Consider the following 19,524-nt stretch of genomic DNA (forward strand, 5'->3'; position numbering starts at 1 on the left):
GTATGCTACCTGCACCGGTCCCACAGGAGTGTCCAATTCCTTGTCATGACCTTGGGAAAAGCTGCCTTTGCCTTCCCTTGGCTTTCTTAGAAGCTGGGCATGAGGAAAGGTGCTCTCCTCTCCAAGCTGACATGGTGCACCCAGTGGATGTAGGGCAGAGAAAAGCTTTCCAATGCTACATCATAGTGCTGGTGCATCACATAATTGTTTCACCAGGGTGCTGGGGTATGTCTGCTCTTCCAGGATGAGGAGGCATAAGGCAAAATCTGAGCAGGATGAGCAGAGTGCAAAGCTGGTTTTCAGGTTCCAGAAGTTGGGAGCCAACAGTTTTTCCATCACCTTGGTTAGAAAGGATGACAAAGTGGCCATGGGCTGGAGTTTCCAGCTGTCTTTGTTGATTCCAAGGGGAAAGAAGTATATGCTCAAGCCTGACCAAAGCCCCTCCTGGAGGATCCATTTCCTGGGAACTCTCACTTTGATGGCTGTGAAATCCATAACATTTTTCTTCTTGTATCTGGGAAACTGCAGTTGAGCTCCTGTGGGGCTGCTCCTTGCTTAAGTAAATGACAGTAAAAATAACTCCCAAATGCAACACCAACATGGGCACGTAAATCAAAGCCTGGCATGTCCATTATGGTAAAGTGTCTCCTTCTGCAGGAGCTGTCTGTGGAAGTGCCATCCTGCAAGTGAAATCCAACTGAGAGGGAGGAGGTAAGATCCCATCAAGATAAGACTCACAAATCCATCAGCAGCTTCATTTCAGAAGAGATACAAGGCTTTAACAGGGCTGTCAGCAGCATTCTTCAGGTCGAATTGCTGCATAAAAGAGAGTGTTAGAAGCTGGGACTTAAACTAAACAGATTTCCTATAGGAAACACACACAAAATTACATTGCTTCTAAAGTTACTTTTATAGACATTTTCCCTGAGAAATATTTCTCCCTGGAAAAATAAATTCACAGGATGTAATTAAAACAGTTCTATGTGTACACTGGACTGGCCCCCTTTAAGTGCTTCACCAAATGCACCACTAAATAAAGGAATGAAAGCCAGCTTTGTTTAACTCTATTAATAACAATATGTATTAATTATAAAATGAGACATTGTCCTGCCTGGTTTATGGTTTTGAAAATAGCCTTTAATAAGGCTGAGACTGGAGTGCTCAGCTTTGCAGTTGTCTGCACTGTTAAAAGGGCTTTCAAAATCTCCCCTAATCTACTTCTTTTACTTGTCAAATCCTGGCTTGATAAAGGCAATGGGGATCGGATTCCACACCCCATGGATTCTGGCTGTAACCAGGTGCTGATGACTGTAATCTTTTCTGCTTTTCTTGCCATTTAGCTTTTGGTTAAACAAAAAGGGGCAACTGCATTGTATTAGTTTAACTTCCATGCTTTGGGGAACAAAGCCTGAAGAGATTTGTATTGATCCATCACTACATTAAGTGCTCCCAAATCTGCTTGGATAATTAGGGATAATGGTTCCTTCCCTATCTGCATGGTGGGTGAAAGGAAGGCAGCCTGTTCATGAGGCCCTCAGTGCCATGGGTTAGTGGTGACCTTGGCAGTGCTGGGGAATGGCTGGACTTGATGAGCTTAAAGGGCTTTCCCAACCTGGTTGATTCTATGTTTCTGTGATTCTCTTTATAGCCCAGCTAAAATACTCTTGAGAGACTATTGTGTCTTTCTGCTTGTCACACCAGGACTGTGTCATGGGATGCTCGTGACCTGAGGGAGGGATCCTGGTGTTACTAAACACAGTCTGAGGTAGCCTGATGTGCTAGAGATGCTTCTGTGGTGGCATCTTTTGATGCTGCCTGTTAGCCCCTAGCAGATTCAGTGCAGAGGGTCACAGCTCTGCCATTTCAGGGAGTGATTTGGAAGGTCCAAGGGAAGTGTTTGCTGGGCTCTAGTGGAGGAACATCCCTGCCTGCCCTTCTTTCCTTTATCTCTACACAGGCCATCTCTCACACTGGAGTTTATTATACCAGGTTGTGTACCTTTTGGGTTTAGTTCCATTACTTCATGTCACCTTTTATTTTTAAGCTAAAAGTTAGAAGCTTAAAGCAAAAATTACACCTTCATGCCAGTACTGATAGAGCTATAGAATGGGTTTGATTGCTATATTGCTGTCCTGGTCTCAGAGCAGCTTCCAGTATCTGAAGGGGCCTACAAGGATGCAGAGAGGGGCTCTTCATCAGGGACTGTAGTGATAGGACAAGGAGTGATGGGTTCAAACTGAAACAGAGGAAGTTCAGGTTAGATACAAGGCAGAAGCTGTTCCCTGTGAGGGTGCTGAGGCGCTGGCACAGGGTGCCCAGAGAAGCTGTGGCTGCCCCATCCCTGGCAGTGTTCAAGGCCAGGTTATTTCTTACAACAGTCTCAGTTATTTCTTTACTGGAAGCTGATTTTTGGTAACTGAAACATTTTAAAGAGCCTCTCTGGAGCCACTTCCAACCTGCACGAAAGCAGCAGAGTAAAAATGAGCAGGGCTTGGTTTGAAATACCATGAAGGAAACAGAACCCCCTTGGCTGGGAGCGAGGGGAGGTGGTTAAAACGTGTCAAGAGTTCATTTTCATTCCCTTAATTAGCTCTACACCCTTGTGCCCTACCCCAGTGAGTGGAAGGCAGGCGGGGAGCACTGCCCTGCACCACAGCAGAGCGGGGACAACAACCGGGGACATGTTTTATGTTCACACCCCACCTCGGAGGTAGGCCGGCATCCAGAGCATGCTGTAAACCAGGCAGGAATGCTGCTGCCTGGAAACACACTCGTAATTCTTGTGCCCCTCTTGCCAAGAGACACCTTTCCTCATGTAATTGTTCTCAAACCACAGCATGTTCCCGTTCCCCTCCTGATAATGCTTTGTAGCTTCTCTCTTTTTAATGTTGAGATTGTAGTAAGGGGGGGCTTAGTGCTTGCTTTGCTTCGTTTCCTTAAATCCCCCCTCACCAGAACAGCCAGGAGGTTTCTTTTCCCCTTTTATTCTCTTAGGGCTCAATTCAATAAATATACATCCGGCTCCTTCGCAGTCCTAGGCTGGCTTAATGAAACTGTGCGAGGCACTTCCAAGAGGAGGATGTTTATTTTTCTCTGCTGATTCAGTTAGGCTGGTCCAGCTCTTGTGTGCCCAGAGAGCTGCTCTATAAAGAGACCCTTGTGATTGCAGCGGGGACGCTGTGTCAGGCGGTAAGTGCCTGCACTCACTCAACACTGGGATTCTCTTACTGCAGGGAAAGGGGTGCGGGCGGACGGCTGGGTTTGCTATATACAATGCACGGGGAGAAAAAAGCCTGCTCTTAAGCACAGTGTTAAGGTGGGAAAGTCAAGCACTTGCAAGGCAGATAGAGCTAGAGCTGTCTAGAGAGCAGGCTTAATTCATCTGTTTATGGGAGCACATTATGAAACACGCTCCCATTTTTGCATAGTCCTGTGCTTTTTTCTTAGGTAATAGCATTTTCTAGCTTTTGCCAGAACTTGCCACCTTCACAGCGTGCTTTCTCCATAGATAATCCAACACCACAAAGATCCCAATGCCTGTTCCTAGCTGGAAGCAGCAGTGAAGTCAGGCAGCTCCAAAAGGAAGGTGGAGATGTAGATACCACCATGGTGGGTTTGGTTAGCCTTTTATCACTAATGCAGGCTTATGAGCTGCTTGGACAATGCTGGTGAGACCAAGTTTGATGGCAGCAGCCTTATTCCAAGACACTGGGAGTCTCTTAGGCCTGCCTCAAATGCCTTGATGGGTTGGACTAGATGAATTTCAAAGGTCCATCCAACCCAAACCATTTATGTGTCAGGAGCCAAACACTGCTTTGGGACATTTTGCCTCTTTGCAGTGAAGTATGAAAGCCTGGCAGTGGGCAATGGGGATGGACTCATGCAGAAAAGCCAGATGCATTCAGATGGCAGTAGTTCAGGGTGATTGCTGTCCCCTTTGGGCCTGGCATTGAATGGTCACAGAATAAGCCATGTTCTTTGCCTGAGGGGCCTTCAGCCAAAGCCACAAGGCAGAGGAAGTGTCCCTCTGACAACACTGGCATTGTCAGCAATAAGCAGTGGGAAATCAGCCTTGGGTAATATGGTGTAGTGGGAGGTGTCCCTGCCCATGGCAGGGGGGTTGGAACTAGATGATCTTAAGGTCCTTTCCAACCCTAACTATTCTATGATTCTATGATCAGGAGTCAGGTCCCTCCTGACCCTTAGTGCCTGATGTGCAATTGATTTTGCAAAGCACCAGATTCAAAACAACCCATGGATTTAGTTCTTCCGTTTGTGCCTTCCCATTCACAATCTCAGTTTTCTACCCAGTGAGGAAGCCCACAGTGTATTTCTGAATGAAAGCTGAGTGCCTTTCACAGCATCTTTGGGTCTGCTTCCCATTATATGATTAGGAAATCTCCATCTTCCCACTGAAAGGAGGGAGGGCGATGGCTCAGGGAGCATCAGAGACCTGCCAAAAATCACAAAGCGAGGGGCAGGGGTGGGAACCCAGTTCCTATGAGTGGTAATCTGCTACCTTCCTACTTGTCTTGCCCTCAGCTGCTTTGAGACGAGCCAATCTTGCTGCTTTGAGTTAGATTTGCTTCCCACTTTGCTCCTTATGGCAATGTTTAATGGTTGTAATAAACCAGAAGGCATTCCTTTCAAATTAGGTTGATCTGCAAGACCCAACCAAGTGTTTCCATTACTACAGCTGCTTCTCCCTTCAGCTGAGGACAGAGGCAGTATGCTGAGGTCTGGAAAGGGTGTCTATCCATCTACAGGTTGCTGTCAGCTCTTGGGTAAGCTGGTGTTAGTTTTCTGGTGGGTACACATCCATGTACTGGAGATTCTGGTCTAGAAAGAGAGAGAATGAAACTCATTAACTATAACTTTGAACAAAGATCCTGATCCTGTCTGTTGTTGGTCGAGAGTCTGAGAACAGGAAAGGTTTACAGACCATGCTTGTCTCCTCTGCATTAAGGATCAGCCCCAGGGCTGTACCAGACCTCTCCTTTGCCAGGCAGAGTCTACAGCCTTGCTGCAGTTTACATGAAAGCATTGGAGTGACCTCACATTTGACACCTTTGCCTAGGAGCTTGCATTCCAGCATTGTCAGCAATGGTGCTAGGAAAGTAAAGGACAAACATTCCTGTTGTTTTCCAGCAATTTGTGTTATGGTCTTTCCCTCTAACTGGGGATTAATCTCAGTCCTGACAGAGCCTGAAATACCTATTACACAAATAGTACAAGTAGTTGGTTTGGTTTATTGAAGGAAACATATGAAACTTGGTTGGACTTGATGATTTTAAAGGCCTTTTCAAATCCAGTTGGTTCTATGTTTCTAAACTGGGAAGGATCTCCATTGTCAGGTTAACATGCATTGTCAGGTTAACATGCATCTGCTTGGCAAAAGGAATCAGTGCTGTAGGTATGACAGGCGAGGGCAAAACCACCAGAGGCTGGGCATCAGACTGGAGCTGGGTTTCCCATCCTACATCACCTCTTCTTATTGCTTTAAACACTAATCCATGCTTCTGACTGCTGATAGCAATTCCCCTGTCCATTTCCATGTGGATATAATTTCCATAAATGATTTCCCTTGGATTATTTAACAGCTGGGATGCTGCTCCTAACATCATCTTTGCTTACCTAACGCTCTAAAGGGGGGCTTTAGCTATTTGCTTTGCTCTCCAGCAAAGTGTCTTTAGCATTTTGTATCATTGAGACTAAATGCAAAGAGAGGCCACATACCTGAGGGTGAAACCTGCCCCATCCCATTGCTTGGTGAACCCTGGCTACGTCTGTCTCTGCAGCAGTAGAGACATCCCCAGCACGAGGCAAGGAAGGAAAACTCCAATAGAGACTTTATAACTCCTTTTCAGGAGAAATGGCCATCTGGAGCCTTCCTCTGATGGCAGATGTGGGAACATCAAAGGAGAAGCAGGCGCCTCCTTTACCTCAGTCACCAAACAGAACACCTCCTTGCAGGCAGGTTAGAAAACAACATAAAATCTGCTGAGGACAAGTTTCCATTGACAGCAAAGAGCTGCCCAGAAGTGAGTCACGCAGGAAGGGTTCAGACCTCCCCCACTCCCACCAAGGGATTTGCAGACAAAAGGGATTTATTTATGTATGAGTGCTTTTTTTCCTATTTTTTCTTTTCAGAAAATACTCAGATTTTGATGGGCAAATACAACTGGGAAGTTTTTCCCCCTTTGTTTTTGCCTTTTGAATGATTTCTTTTACCACTTGTGTGGAATTGTCAGAAATACCTTGAGGAAAAGCAAGTGCAGGAAAAAAGAAAAGAGCTATAAGAGCTTGGGAAAAGTTCATTTCATAGATCATAGAATCCCAGCCTGGTTTGGGTTGGAAAGGAGCTTAAGCTCATCCAGTTCCAGCCCTCTGCCATAGGCAGGGACCCCTTCCACTAGAGCAGGTTGCTCCAAGCCCTGTCCAGCCTGGCCTTGAACACTTTCAGGAACAGGGCATCCAAATACTTGTAAGCATGTTTGCTCCATGAGCTGGAGGTCTGTGGCCAAGGTATGTGCTGCCACTCTCTTTCAGCCTAACCCACACCTCCCTGAGTACAACCAGGACGAAATGCAACCTTTTATGGAGCCAGTTTTCCTCAAGGGTGTCATTGCATGGTGAAGCCAGCGTAAGCTTTCCTTTGGGATAACCTTGGGGCTGGCATGCTCCGTGCAGGTGAGATGTGCCTGACCTACCAGCATCCACATCCAGGCTATTGAATTTATCTGTGTTTCTTGTGGTGGTTCTTCACTCAAGTTTAACCCTCTGTCCTCACTTGCAGGACTGATAGTGCTGCTCAGCTGGGAGCAGGAGGGATACTGGTCATCTCTGTCTCATTTTGTGCCATGCTGGAGATGGGAGGTGAGTGGAATTTTCTAGTCTCTGCCTTTCTGTGGCGTTACACTATAACCTCCACTCAATGTCTTCCACTTTCTCATGGTCAGGATTGATGGAGCAAAGTCATGGATAGCAGATGGAAGGTCAAAATACAGCTGATGTCAAAATACAGTCCTGCCTCTTGCAGCATAATTAACTTACTGGACTCCAAGCAACCTATCTTTCATCATCTTTGTGATTGCAGGCCCAGTCCTAATGACAGTCCCGAATGCTGGAATGAAGTTCTCCTCCCATCCCCTTGTTGATGTACATCTTCATGTCCACGTTAGGAACTATACAGATTCCAGAGAAAAATGTTGAGCTGTGCTAAAAATGGGAGGACAGGAATTCCGTTCCCTCTCTCCTTACCCCACAGATGCATTTATCACCAGGGCAACTCAGCTTCAGAGTTCACTAAAAATTCAAGCTGTTGGCTTAGTTCCAGAAGGGAGAAGTTTTATAGACTGAGCTAAGCGTGAATTACAGTTCTGGTTACAGCATTCCTTCTTTTATACCTGCTTGCTTTCTTTCTTTTCTTCTTTCCTTCTTCTGGAACAAGTCCAGAGGAGGCCATGAGGATGCTCAGGGGCTGGAGCACCCCCTCTATGGAGCCAGGCTGAGAACACGGGGGCTGTTCAACCTGGAGAAGAAAAGCTGCAGAGACCTCAGAACAGCATCCAGTGTCTGAAGGGGGCTACAAGGACTCTTCATCAGGGACTGCAGTGATAGGGCAAGGGGTGATGGGTTTAAACTTAAATAGGGAAGATTTAGGTTGGAGATAAGGCAGAAGCTCTTCCCTGTGAGGGTGCTGAGGCGCTGGCACAGGGTGCCCAGAGAAGCTGTGGCTGCCCCATCCCTGGCAGTGTTCAAGGCCAGGTTGGACACAGGGGCTTGGAGCATCCTGCTCTAGTGGAAGGTGTCCCTGCCCATAGCAGGGGTTGGAGCTGGATGAGCTTTAAGGTCCCTTCCAACACAAACCAGTCTGGGATTCTATGGTGTGTGTGCTCAAGAGGCAGTAGGAAATGTTCATGAATGTGGATGGTGTTTGAGGTAGTTGCCCATGGCTGAGGGCTCAGAAGGAGGTTTTTGCCTTTATTTACTTATTTTCTTGTACTTGTTTTCTTTTTCATTGCTTCAGCGTTAGGAGCTGCAGAAATGGCCCTGCCTAACGAGTGAGTCAGTGTGTGTTGGCTGTGTTGGATTACTGGCTATATTTAGATACTGGAAGCTTCTCCTTAAGAGAGTCACAGGCCCCAGTTGCTGGGTGGATTGGTTTTCCAGTGGGCTGGAATCACTGAAGCAAGCCAAAAGGCCACCCACAGATAATGAACCATGGAAGGAAGAGGGGCCAAGCTTGCTCACCTGCCTGGCTGCTTCTCCCTCTTGGTGGTGGGTATGGCCAGGGCAGGTTACTAGAGGTAATGTGTTCCAAGAGCCAGCAGATTCCGATCCCTCTGGAGTTCTGCTCTCTTGTGCAGGAGGAGGATTTACCTGATGTACCTCTCAGTCTTTTGAAGCAGTCGCTGGAGTTGAGCACTGTTCCAGGTACAGGAAGCATTGGCTATTGCCAGGATTACTGGATAATACAGGCTGAAAGGAATTCAGACTCAGGAGGCCATCTAGTCCAGTGTCTTGGGGCAAGGAATAGCAGCCAGGGCTGCCCACAGTGTATGTCCTCAGCTGGTAAGAGAGATGCCTGGTAGGAGCAGTCAGGTATGCTGGACATGTATTTCCTAGATCTTGGCTGAATGTTAACCTGTTTGCACTCAATGTAATACAGATTTCCATCATAGTCTATTTCTCCATGGGATTTTTCTTTAACACCTACAGATTTCCAGTGCTGGCCATCTCCAAGGCTGAGACAGTCACTCCCTTGCTACCATCCCTGTACAAGAACTCATTAGGTCAATTTAGGATGGGTTGGTTTTCATATGTATTTAAGGAAAACAAACATGCACACAAAAAAGGGGATAAACTCCTGCTAGGAAGGATAATGGGATATGGTATGTAAAAACCTTCTGCCTTTCATTGCAGCATGTCTGTAAGTACAGAAATACATAACAATTTGTGGAGGAGAGAGAAGACTGTGGTTAAATGGAGGCATTTGCTGCAAGAGTTGAATGAACCTCAAATCATGAGTGATCCAGACACTGGTGTTCCAGCTTCATCTGTCCTGTTTACCCTCACTTTGTTCCTCTCTGCTTTGTCCATGGGGACAAATCCCATATTCCAAGTAAACACTGCTACATCCTCTGCTGCCTTTCCTTGCCTGTCTGCACTTTCCCCATGGGAGAAGAGAGAAGAGCCAGCTCTGCACGACAGAGTGAGTAAACAAATCTATTTTAAAGACAGATTGTGCTGAGCAGGAGTGGCCTTTTCCTAAGAGCTTTGAAAATTGGCATTGCATTCCTGCTGGGAAAGCACTGAAGTACAAAGGTTTCTGTCCCTTGCACTAACTATCCCCTTGTGCACACAGGCATTATGGCTTTTGGTCTGGGGCCATGTGTATGAAAGCCCATGGACTAACGTGCCTTTTTGCTCTGGATGAGACCAGCAATCCAACACCACACTTTGCAGCTGGAAGAGCTCATTAAATCTAGTCCCATTAAATTGGTGAGGGCTGCAGACGATGTAACAGCAAAGAAAGCTGCTCTGGTCTGTCTTGTGCTCTATTCAGGCACAGCAACAGGAACTGTGATGTACGTGTCTGCTCCCCTGCCCATAAGCAGGCACAGAGAGGGTCTGTACCTAGATGCAGTTGTACATTGGAAACCAAGAAGGGAATGCAGAGGAGCACAATGTAGTGGGTCTCCTCTGCCGGGATGCTTGCAAACCCAGCAAAGGCATCTCCCAAACTCCAGTCCTGAGCCCATACCAATCATAGAATAGTTAGGGCTGGAAAGGACCTTAAGATCATCCAGTTCCAACTCCCCTGCCATGGGCAGGGACACCTCACACTATACCATGTCACCCAAGGCTTCATCCAACCTGGCCTTGAACACTGCCAGTGATGGAGCATTCACAACCTCCCTGGGCAACCCATTCCAGTACCTCACCACCCTAACAGTAAAGAATTTCTTCCTTATATCCAGTCTAAACCTCTGCTGTTTAAGTTTCAACCTGTTACCCCTTGTCCTATCACTACAGTCCCTAATGAATAGTCCCTCCCCAGCATCCCTGTAGGCCCCCTTCAGATACTGGAAGGCTGCTATGAGGTCTCCACGCAGCCTTCTTCAGGCTGAACACACAGGGGAGCCAAGCTGAGCGCTGGACTTACACCTATCCCTGCTGTCTAGTTCCCAGATCTGGTCCCTTTTGACTCCAGGAAAGCCAAAAGCACAGTGTTCAAGGCCAGGTTGCACACAGGGGCTTGGAGCAGCTGCTCCAGTGGAAGGTGTCCCTGCTCGTGGCAGGGGTTGGAACTGGATGAGCTTTAAGCTCCCTTCCAACCCAAACCATTCCGTGATTCCATGACATAAACCCCCCTTTGCAGCTTTTAGCTGCGGCAAGCCTTATGGATCCGCTTCCAAACACTTGCTCCATCCCTCCTGCAGGTGCAGCAGGCTCCCCCCGCTGCGTGCACCAGCACTGTGCATTGTCAGCCCCATCTTTACCCGTGGCTGGAAGTAGCAGCAGCCCCTCCATAGGCGCCCGAGCTCCCGTTTCCAGCCGCCGGGGTCCGGCTCTGAAGGAGGAACCGCTCCTCCGGTGCTCGCCACCTTAACGGGGAGGCAGGAAGCCGCGGGGCCGGCAGGCACCAATCACGCCGGTCCGGGGGGGGGGACCGGAGGGAGGGCGGGCCCAACCGAGCCGGAGGAGCGGGGGGCAGATGGCGGAGGGCGGCCTCCCCGGCGGTGGGCAGGCAGGTAACGTGGGGGACAGGGGGACGGGACCCCCGCTCCTCCTTGCCCCGGGGTAGGGCTCAGCCTCCCTTCTCCCCCCCCCCCCCCCCCCCCAATCCCGTCCGGTCTCTCTCCAGCGCAGGTCGTAACCTGAAGGAGTGGCTGCGGGAGCAGTTCTGCGACCACCCCATTGAGCACTGCGAGGACACGCGGCTGCACGACGCGGCCTACGTGGGGGACCTGCCCACCCTCAAGAGCCTGCTGCAGGAGGAGAGCTTCCAAAGGTGAGGGAGGCGGCCTGCACATGGAGCTGGGATGGAAGGGACCTTAATGCTCATCCAGCCCCATGCCTTGCCATGGGCAGGGGCATCTTCCACTGGAGCATCATGCTCCAAGCTGGCCTTGGGCACTGCCAGGGATGGGTGCTAGGATGGGAGGATGCTCGGCGTGACACCTGCAGTCATCCCTCTGTGGTCTCCAATGTTGAGCCGCTTTGTGAGTGTGCATGTCCTCTGATTCCTTTCAGATCAGGGGAATGTCATACCATGAGAAATGGGGGCTTGTGTATGATGGAAGAAACATGCAAAAGGGATTAAAACCGAATATAAACCTGAAACACCCAGTGTTATAAAATCTGCCCAGTGCGAAGTCTGGAACCATGGGGATAGTTAATGAATTTTCCTGCACCATGGAGAAAAAGCTGGTTTGAGTGCAGAATGTCTCCCAGCCTCTAAAAAAGTGTTCTTTCAGCAGAAATGTGAATGAGCCAGCCCCTCTTTATGCCTCTGGCAGATGGGGGTCTTTGGAACCACAGACTGGGTTGGTTTGGAAGGGACCTTTGAAGCTCATCCAGTTCCAACCCCTGCCACAGGCAGGGACACCTTCCACTGGAGCAGCTGCTCCAAGCCCCTGTGTCCAACCTGGCCTTGAGCACTGCCAGGGATGGGGCAGCCACAGCTTCTCTGGGCACCCTGTGCCAGCGCCTCAGCACCCTCACAGGGAACAGCTTCTGCCTAAGAGCTCATCTCAGTCTCCCCTGTTCTGGCAGGTTAAAGCCACTCCCCTTGGCCTGTCTCTACAGGCCCTTGTCCCAAGCCCCTCTCCAGGTTTCTTGCTGGCCCAGATTTCCTGTGGACCCCTGGTTGAGATTTTTTGCCTTATTTTGTCCCATATCACATAAAAACCCTGTGGCAGCAGGGCCAGGTTGTCCTTCCTTGCAGGGAAAGGAATATTTGGTGGGAGGAGGAGGGCTGGAGGCTGCAGCACCATCACACAGCTGATGGAGTGAGCAGAAAAGTGGCTTCTTTGAGTGTATGTGTGGGGTGGTGATCCCCAAACCTCCAAGGTTAAAGGGGAGCACTTTTATCATTAGACTTGAAAGGTGAGGGCTGGACATGGTTAAAAAAGCCCCAGCTGTGGGATTGCTCTCCTGTCAAACTCTGTAAGCGCACTGTATAGAAGCTGCTTTGTCCTGTACCAGCTATGTGGGCTCATGGAGTGAGCCAGAAGGGCACATCCACTGCTGTGCTGGCTAAAGAGCATTTTCACCAGCCTACATTGGCCTTAAAGAAATGCCTTCCTTTTTGTTCAAAGGGAGTGATCTGCAGATACTTTGGGAATGAGGGCTGGATGCTTATGAGACTTTTAGGGCTAACCTGAGATCTGCATGAGCATAAAGGGTAATGCAGGTTATTTCAGGGGCATCTAAGCAGCTGCCAGCCAGATCCATCTCTTCCAATAACCTGGAAAAGGCTCTTATGCCAATACACCTGCCCAGAGAGGATGCTAATGGCCTCCTGTTCAGACCAGGATCACTGCATCTTTCCCCTTTGCTGCTTGCTGGTAGGGCTAGGTTTCCCTGGATTTGTGTTTGTCATGCCGTGGTGACTGGCTGCGTGTGGATGTTGCTGGCAGTGTGACATGTACGTATGCCTGCATTTCCATGTGTTGTTTCTTTCCTCCCTATGTCCTCTTGCTGTTTTGCTGCTGCTTTGATGACTTTTGTGTTCCCTTTGGAGCAGCATGAATTAAATGGTTGTGGCCCCCAGCTTGGTTGCTGCTGATCTGGGACATTTCCCTGTAAAAAGGGACTATCTTATTTGTTTATTGGTAATTTTGACTGTGTTTTCATGCAGGGTTTACTCCTCATTGTGCATATGTGCAGCTGAGCTGCCATAAAGCCCATCTCCCAGGCACTATGCCATAGCCTCCTGTTATCGGCAGGAGCTTTTCAGGGCTGCTCTAAAGTGCCCAAAATGGTAATGAAAAGCTTCATGGAAGCAGTTTGGGTTCTCACAGATCCTCTTTGGGGCCTGGGGGAGGTGGTGTGGTACAAGGCAGCAGGAGGGCTCCTCTGATGGAATGCTTTCCCCTTCCAATGCAGCCGGATCAACGAGAAGTCAGTGTGGTGCTGTGGCTGGCTGCCCTGCACACCGCTGCGCATCGCTGCCACTGCTGGCCATGGGCCCTGCGTGGACTTCCTCCTCCGCAAAGGGGCTGAGATCGACCTGGTGGACGTGAAGGGGCAGACAGCCCTCTACGTAGCTGTGGTCAACGGGCACCTCGAGTGTGCCAAGATCCTCCTGGAAGCTGGGGCTGACCCCAACGGCAGCAGGCATCACCGCAGCACCCCTGTGTACCATGCGGCACGTGTGGGCCGGGCAGACATCCTTCAGGAGCTGATCAGGTGAGAGCTCAGGTACATGCTGGAGATGGGTGACTCTACCTCCCTTCTCTTGCTTGGGAGCTTTTCCCCATGGAACTCATCCATTCCCTCCTTGCGTGCTCAGTGCCTCTGCAGGCCTGGTGAAGCTCACTAAGTGATGGACAGGGTGAGAGGATGGAGACATCCTTGTATTCCCCATCGATTGATCCTGGCAGCAGGTCTGTGCCCTGCTCTGTGACTCCCATGTCTGTTCTAGGATGAAGCTCAAGAGAGGAATCTCTGTTTCTGAGCCCACCATCCACTATTCAGTCAGATCTAAATTGTTCAGGGTGTCTTCCCCCCAAACTCTACCTTGACTACCAGCTCTGTGCCCTGACTGAATTTATGAGTGAGGTGGATCTCCCAATGAACAAGAAGTGTTTGGAAACACATCTCTCCTTTGCTCAACTCTGCTGCTCTGACCATCTTCTGCCCTTAGGGGGAGAGATGTTTGTCACTGGCACTGGCTGTTCCTGCCTCCCTGGTGTTTGCCCATCATTATGATGCTCTCTATGGCATCTGGTTCAGTCTCCCCTTGCTAGACATCTGATGCACAGCCCCATTGATGGGGTGGCATCTCTGGGGCAGAGAGTGATGGCCATCACTACAAGATGATGAACCTTAGATTTGGGTGGTGAGTGATTGGTGACCATCCATCCCTCAGGAAGCTTCCTCTGCAGCATCAGCAGTGCTCAAGATGTAGCAACAGGCTGTGTGAGCTTGACTTTTCTTCCTCTGTTGTGTGCTGTGATACTTCCTTTCTTCTAAATTGGAAGCTTTTTGTATAAGGGACTAAATGGGCCGTTGCCACCAAATACTAAGGGAGCATCAGGGGAAAATACAGGTTGTAGAAAGAAATAATAGAAGAACGTGTGTTTGGATTCCCACAGAAATGCTCTCCAAGAAACCCCTTCAGTGACCACAGATGCTAGAATATAACAACCAAAAGGGCTTGAATAGCAACATTTCAAAGTACTTGGGGATTTTTCTCCTCTCCTTTTTGCTTGAGGAGAAGTGAATTTTCCTACAAGGGCAGCTTTAAGGAAGCTGGCAAGTAGAAAGAAGGGGATATGGTCCCCCCTCCTCACTGCTTTCTCAGACTGAGAGAAGGATGTCCCCATTGCCATGTGCTTGTCAGTACAGGCTTCAGCTCCCATGCTGCATTCCCAAGAATCTGCCCTGAGATATCTGCTAAGGCAGAGTGAAATGTAGCAAATGGTGTTTCAGCAGCGCAAGGGAGAGCTGATGCATTGATTTATGTGTCTACTCCTAGGGATACCTTGCCAGCAATATTAAAAGCAAGAGTTTGGAACACTTTCAGGCTTAAAAATGAACTGGAGTTTGTCCAATGTGTTTTTATTAGACAATGTCTCTCCCAAAGCTGCTAAGCTAATACCAAATTGTCAGATTGCCCACAATTTCAAATATCTTGGAGGATGGATTTCACAGATCTCTTCAGATTTGCTTGCTTCAAATGCAGTCTGTTGTTGCAGAGCTCACTTGGAGCCTTGTAAGATGTTGCTCTCAAAGGCTTTGGCAGGGGGAATGCAATGAGGAAGACACTTTTACTGGGATAGAAGGAAATATTTCAGCATATTCAACTCCAGAAACCCTCCTAAGTCCTAAAGGGAAAGCCCAACCCAGCCAGGCTTGCTGCAAGTGTCGAAACATCACCTAGTTCATCTCTTTGTTAATCATATGGTAGCACAATCAGGATTCCTGGATGCTCCTATAATTGCTGAACCAGCTACCCAAGCAAGAGGTGAAACTGTATCCATGAATAGTAAATACACACATAGCTATGGGATGGTGATCTGCTTTTTAACATGGCTGGTGGAAGTATTTATGGTATAGAGATTACTTTCTTAACAGCTTGTGATGTGATCATGCCGCGAGGTTGGACTGTTGCACTGTACTTGCAGTATGATTGAAGGCTGACCTCATTGTGAAGGATTAAGGGTGAGAGGATCCTTTTGCCACACTAAAACAATGAAAAAGAGACCTGACAAATGGCCCTGCTGCCTTAGGTGCATGTTGAGCTGTAGAGCTTTGTATTTTGCTTTGGATTGAGGGTTTCCACTGGGAATTTTGATGATAATAATGGGGAAGAAAAACCTCAAAGGGATATCTGCTGTCTGGTCAGGATCATGGCCATAGGAAGCAGTGGCCCTACCAATCTCCTGAGATCACAGCCAAGATGTTCTGAGTGTGCCCCATTTAAATGAGACTGTTCCCATCCTCAGAATTGAAGCATTTGGTTAAGTGTTCCCCACCTTGGGCTGTGCTTGCCTTGAGGCAGGATCTGTCCCCAGGTGGTTTCCTTATTTGCTTTATTAACTGCAGAAATGCTGCCTAGGAAGACAGAAAAGTCTAGTTTTGGGTGGGGGACTGGTGGGTGAAGGAGGATTTGTGGTATCCAGTACAATGTATAGCCTGTGAATGGAGCTGTGCAGGATGCATGTGGACAGGGGAGGGCCTGATGCCATTATTTTGTGTTCTTCCAGTTTTCTGAGGTAAATACTAGGGAAAAGGCCTCTTTTTGACTCCCTGAAGGGATTTCTGATGATTTCCCTAGTTCCTTCAGGAGCAGGATTTTGACATACATGTGTTGCTGGTGAACACAGATTTCTGTTTCCATTCCATGCTGTTTGTGACAGTCAGATCGATTGTCTGTATTGCTTTTTGGCCTGTTTTAGCCTGGTGGGGAAGTTATTTCACTGCATCTCTTCAACTGAGTAATTTGAAAACATCCCTGCTCCCCAGCCAGCTCACTAGCATCCAGCATTACATGGTGCTGGCTCCGGGCTCAGCCATCTCTTGTGCCAAGGCCGTGTTTGGCCAGTCCTTCAGGAGGGCAGGGAAAGATGTTCCACAGCTGCTCCTCCTCCCTCAGAAGCCTGGGCTGTTGTGGGCAGAGAAGCAGCTTTGATTCCTGAAGATCAGACCATGCTGGATACAGCATCCCCGCTCAGAAGCCCCACCAGGCCCATCTGAGGGTAGGTATGGATGGCACTTGGGTGGTGGGCCCCAGGGGTACCAAAGACAGGCAGGGTGCTCACTCTTTGGCCTCACCTCTTGCCACTTTGGGCTGCAGTTGTGGTGCTGTTGCCCTCGTTTCCAACCCTCTTCTCTTCTTTCCCAACCAGGTACGGTGCAGATGTGGATGTGAATCACCACCTCCCTTCCCGTGGCCCCAGCCTATCCCTGCGGCCCCTCACCACGCTGGTGGTCTGCCCACTTTACATCAGTGCTGCCTACCACAACCTCCAGTGCTTCCGGCTGCTGCTCCAAGCTGGAGCCAACCCGGATTTTAACTGCTGTGGGCCCATCAACATCCAAGGCTTCTCCCGGGGCTCCCCAGTGTGTGTGATGGACGCTGTCCTGCGGCATGGCTGTGAAGCAGCATTCGTCCACCTCTTGATTGACTTTGGAGCCGATCTGAACCTGGTGAAAGTGGAGGCCTTGGGAGTCGAATCCACAGGAAGGGTCAAAGTCAACCCTGAGGCTCTGCAGGTGTTCAAAGAAGCAAGGGGTAAGTAGCTTTGATTTGCTGAAGTCTGGTTCTCTCTCACTCTGGATTCAGGATAGTTCTTTGGAGAGTTTATTTGGGGGTTAGGAGTTGTTCAGGTGATAGCATCCTCTATTGGGTCTGTTCAGCAGAAAGCTGGTGTAAACAGATTATCCCTAACTGGACTTTAATAAGCTGCTAAGGAAAGCATGCATGGCTTCACCACCCATGATACAGCTCCCCTAGAGCTGTTGCTGGCCAGGCAGGCATCAAGCATGGGGCTGGCCTCTGTGGCTCCCTGGCACAGATCCGTAGTGTTGCTGAGCTGCTGCTCTGCCAGCACTGATGACTCAACCCAGTGGCTTCCCCAGGAGCCTCCAGCCAGCTGCTTTTCTCCTGTTGCATTTGGTACATTCACGTGGTGGTTTCCTCCCTCTTGAGTCCTTCAGTTACCAACAGTGCCTCTTGCAGCAGTCTGTAACTTTATCTTTCTCCCAGCTCCTTTTTCCATTGCCTAACCACGTCCTCAGCAAGGTTTAGGCAGCATGGGCCTATCAAAGCTGGGCTTTGGATCTGTAGACCACAGGCAGGTTATGGCATATCCAACAATATCCAGTTCTCCAAAACCATGCAGATGTACCCTTACTGTTCTTGGGTTAACCCTGTGCTCTGCATGGGGAGGGACCCAAGAGGTGTATCTGGACAGGCTGCTTGGGCAGTGAAGCCACAAATGGTGATAGCAAGTGGCAGGATGGTGGTGGATAAAGGTGGGGCAAAAGCTGGGGTTTGGAATTTCACATCCTCTGGGAAGCAAATGGCTTACAAAAGAAGTAAACCAGAGTCTCGGAGCTGATCATGCCTAACTTTGCCTGCTGTTTCTTTCTTTTTATGACAAAAGCAACACCAGTACAGTGTGTGTCCTTGTTCCTGCAAGGGCAGCACCTCATAAAACCACCAGGCTTAGCTGGTGAAGGCCAGGACTTTGCACCAGGTCGGAAGTGGAGTTTCCCTCCTGAGCTCCACAGGAATTTCCAAAGGACTCAGGCTGTGGAATACAACCCCCAGCTCCAGGTTATTCAGCTTTGCACGTGCCTGGTTTTTCAGATTGCTTGGACTTTTGCTGGGAAGAGGCACACATGAGCTGCAGCACATGGTTTCCATTAAGGCCTGGGTTTAGGAGGCAAATGGGACTCCTCAGGTAGAGCATACAGGATAATGGAGTGGTGCCTTGGAGGTCCTGAATCAACATGGACACCATCAATGTGGATGTCCTTGTGCTGGAAGAGCTCTCCATGAACTGAAAAGAAGCCATCAAAAGAATGTTGGTGGAAGGCCTAAGCTGGCCATCAATGCTGTTGTTTCCCAAGGGGGTGATTTAGAGCAGAAATAAAGTCCATGTCATCTTAAAACAATCTGAATAGCATAAAGCCTCCCACAGCCTCCCCTGATGTGGATTTGGCAGTGATCTCTTGAACCCTCTCATGCAGGGACTGGTTTCATGGTCACAACCCCATGCAGCCTCCAGCTTGCCCTTCCACACTGCATGTGTGGTGGCTCATTGCTCCGTGGCTTTGGCTTCCTCATGGGGGGAATCTGTGCGTGCTCTGCTCACAGCACTACCTTCATGTAGCTGTGTAGGATGGAAGGGGTAAATGACTCCTCAGCTGTCAGCCAGAGCTCAGCACAGTTTGCACACTGTTAGCCCTCTCCCTGAGCCTCAATAGTTGTTCTCTTTCTTCCTTGCAGGCCGCACCCGGAGCCTCTTGTCTCTCTGCCGCATAGCTGTACGAAGAATACTTGGCAAATCCCGGCTGGATCTGATCCATAGCCTTCCAGTCCCAGACCCCATTAAACAATTTCTACTTCATGAACACAGTTAAAGGGCAACTGGCTGCTTTCTGGGACAGTTTGATTCGGTAAATGAGTGCGCTGATAAAGCCAGATGCCAATCCTAACCCTTCCCTCCCAGTGAAACACTGTGGTGCTCATGGAGTGCACATAATTCCCTGCCCCTGTGATTTTCCCCTCCACGTTTAGGGTGCAGTGATTTTGTGTGTCTATTCTTAAGCTACTGATTATACCACTGGTGATCTCTTGTTTGCAACTGATTGGGCACTGAGGCCGGTAAGCGTCTGTGGCTGTTACATGAGCAAATACAATACATCCTATAGCTGTTACCATATGTCTGTTTGTTATGACTCTACCTCTGTTCTCGATCTCTGTTATACACATCTTGTGTCTCAGCATGGGGAAGTGTCTTTCCTCTTCCTATAGTGTACAGGGGAGTTTCCACTCACTGTGGTCAGGGTTTTACAAGAGCACTGCTCTCTTTCTGCCATCAGTACCTGACCTTTCTTCTTCTGTATGAAGTTTGTGATTGCTGCTGTAAAACGTGGTGTATTTTCTTCTGTCCTCATGCTGTGAAACCCATCATTTCCTGTCCAGTGCTGGGTGTTACTTGGAAGATTGTATCTGCGTGCTGCAAAGTGGATCTCTTCATGTAGAGGCTTTGTCACACAGGTGGGAGAGTAGCAGAATATGCAATCCTATCCTGTCTGAGCCATATGTACAGAGCACCA

General features: G+C 49.0%; 1 protein-coding gene and 1 long non-coding RNA gene across 3 annotated transcripts; both read left to right on the plus strand.

The window, feature by feature from the left end:
• The first annotated feature begins 4,667 nt into the window (after positions 1 to 4,667).
• Positions 4,668 to 7,134, plus strand: LOC117436614 (uncharacterized). The gene is made up of 3 exons (XR_004549946.1): positions 4,668 to 4,784; positions 5,868 to 5,977; positions 6,797 to 7,134. It is a non-coding gene; the product is annotated as an uncharacterized lncRNA (long non-coding RNA).
• A 1,735-nt stretch (positions 7,135 to 8,869) lies between these two features.
• On the plus strand, positions 8,870 to 19,122 carry ASB1 (ankyrin repeat and SOCS box containing 1). 2 transcript variants are annotated; one of them, XM_034065474.1, is made up of 5 exons: positions 8,870 to 9,214; positions 10,876 to 11,017; positions 13,117 to 13,419; positions 16,584 to 16,969; positions 18,692 to 19,122. In XM_034065474.1, exons 1-5 carry the CDS (start codon positions 9,178 to 9,180, stop codon positions 18,823 to 18,825), a joined length of 1,002 nt encoding a protein of 333 aa, XP_033921365.1. In that variant the 5' UTR covers positions 8,870 to 9,177; the 3' UTR covers positions 18,826 to 19,122. The 2 variants fall into 2 exon arrangements, with proteins under 2 accessions (XP_033921365.1, XP_033921364.1); XM_034065473.1 differs by lacking the exon at positions 8,870 to 9,214 and adding an exon at positions 10,700 to 10,757.
• Positions 19,123 to 19,524: the final 402 nt, after the last annotated feature.

Source organism: Melopsittacus undulatus, chromosome 8 (genome assembly GCF_012275295.1).
Source record: "Melopsittacus undulatus isolate bMelUnd1 chromosome 8, bMelUnd1.mat.Z, whole genome shotgun sequence".
In the NCBI taxonomy this organism is placed as follows: domain Eukaryota; kingdom Metazoa; phylum Chordata; class Aves; order Psittaciformes; family Psittaculidae; genus Melopsittacus; species Melopsittacus undulatus.

Bases quoted from the DNA above. Each gene is read 5' to 3' on its own strand.
- ASB1 (XM_034065474.1), top strand. From the start codon at position 9,178: ATGGGAGAAGAGAGAAGAGCCAGCTCTGCACGACAGA. The intron at 11,018-13,116 runs GTGAGGGAGGCG...CTTCCAATGCAG, and splicing joins CAGGAGGAGAGCTTCCAAAG to CCGGATCAACGAGAAGTCAG. The intron at 13,420-16,583 runs GTGAGAGCTCAG...TTTCCCAACCAG, and splicing joins ATCCTTCAGGAGCTGATCAG to GTACGGTGCAGATGTGGATG.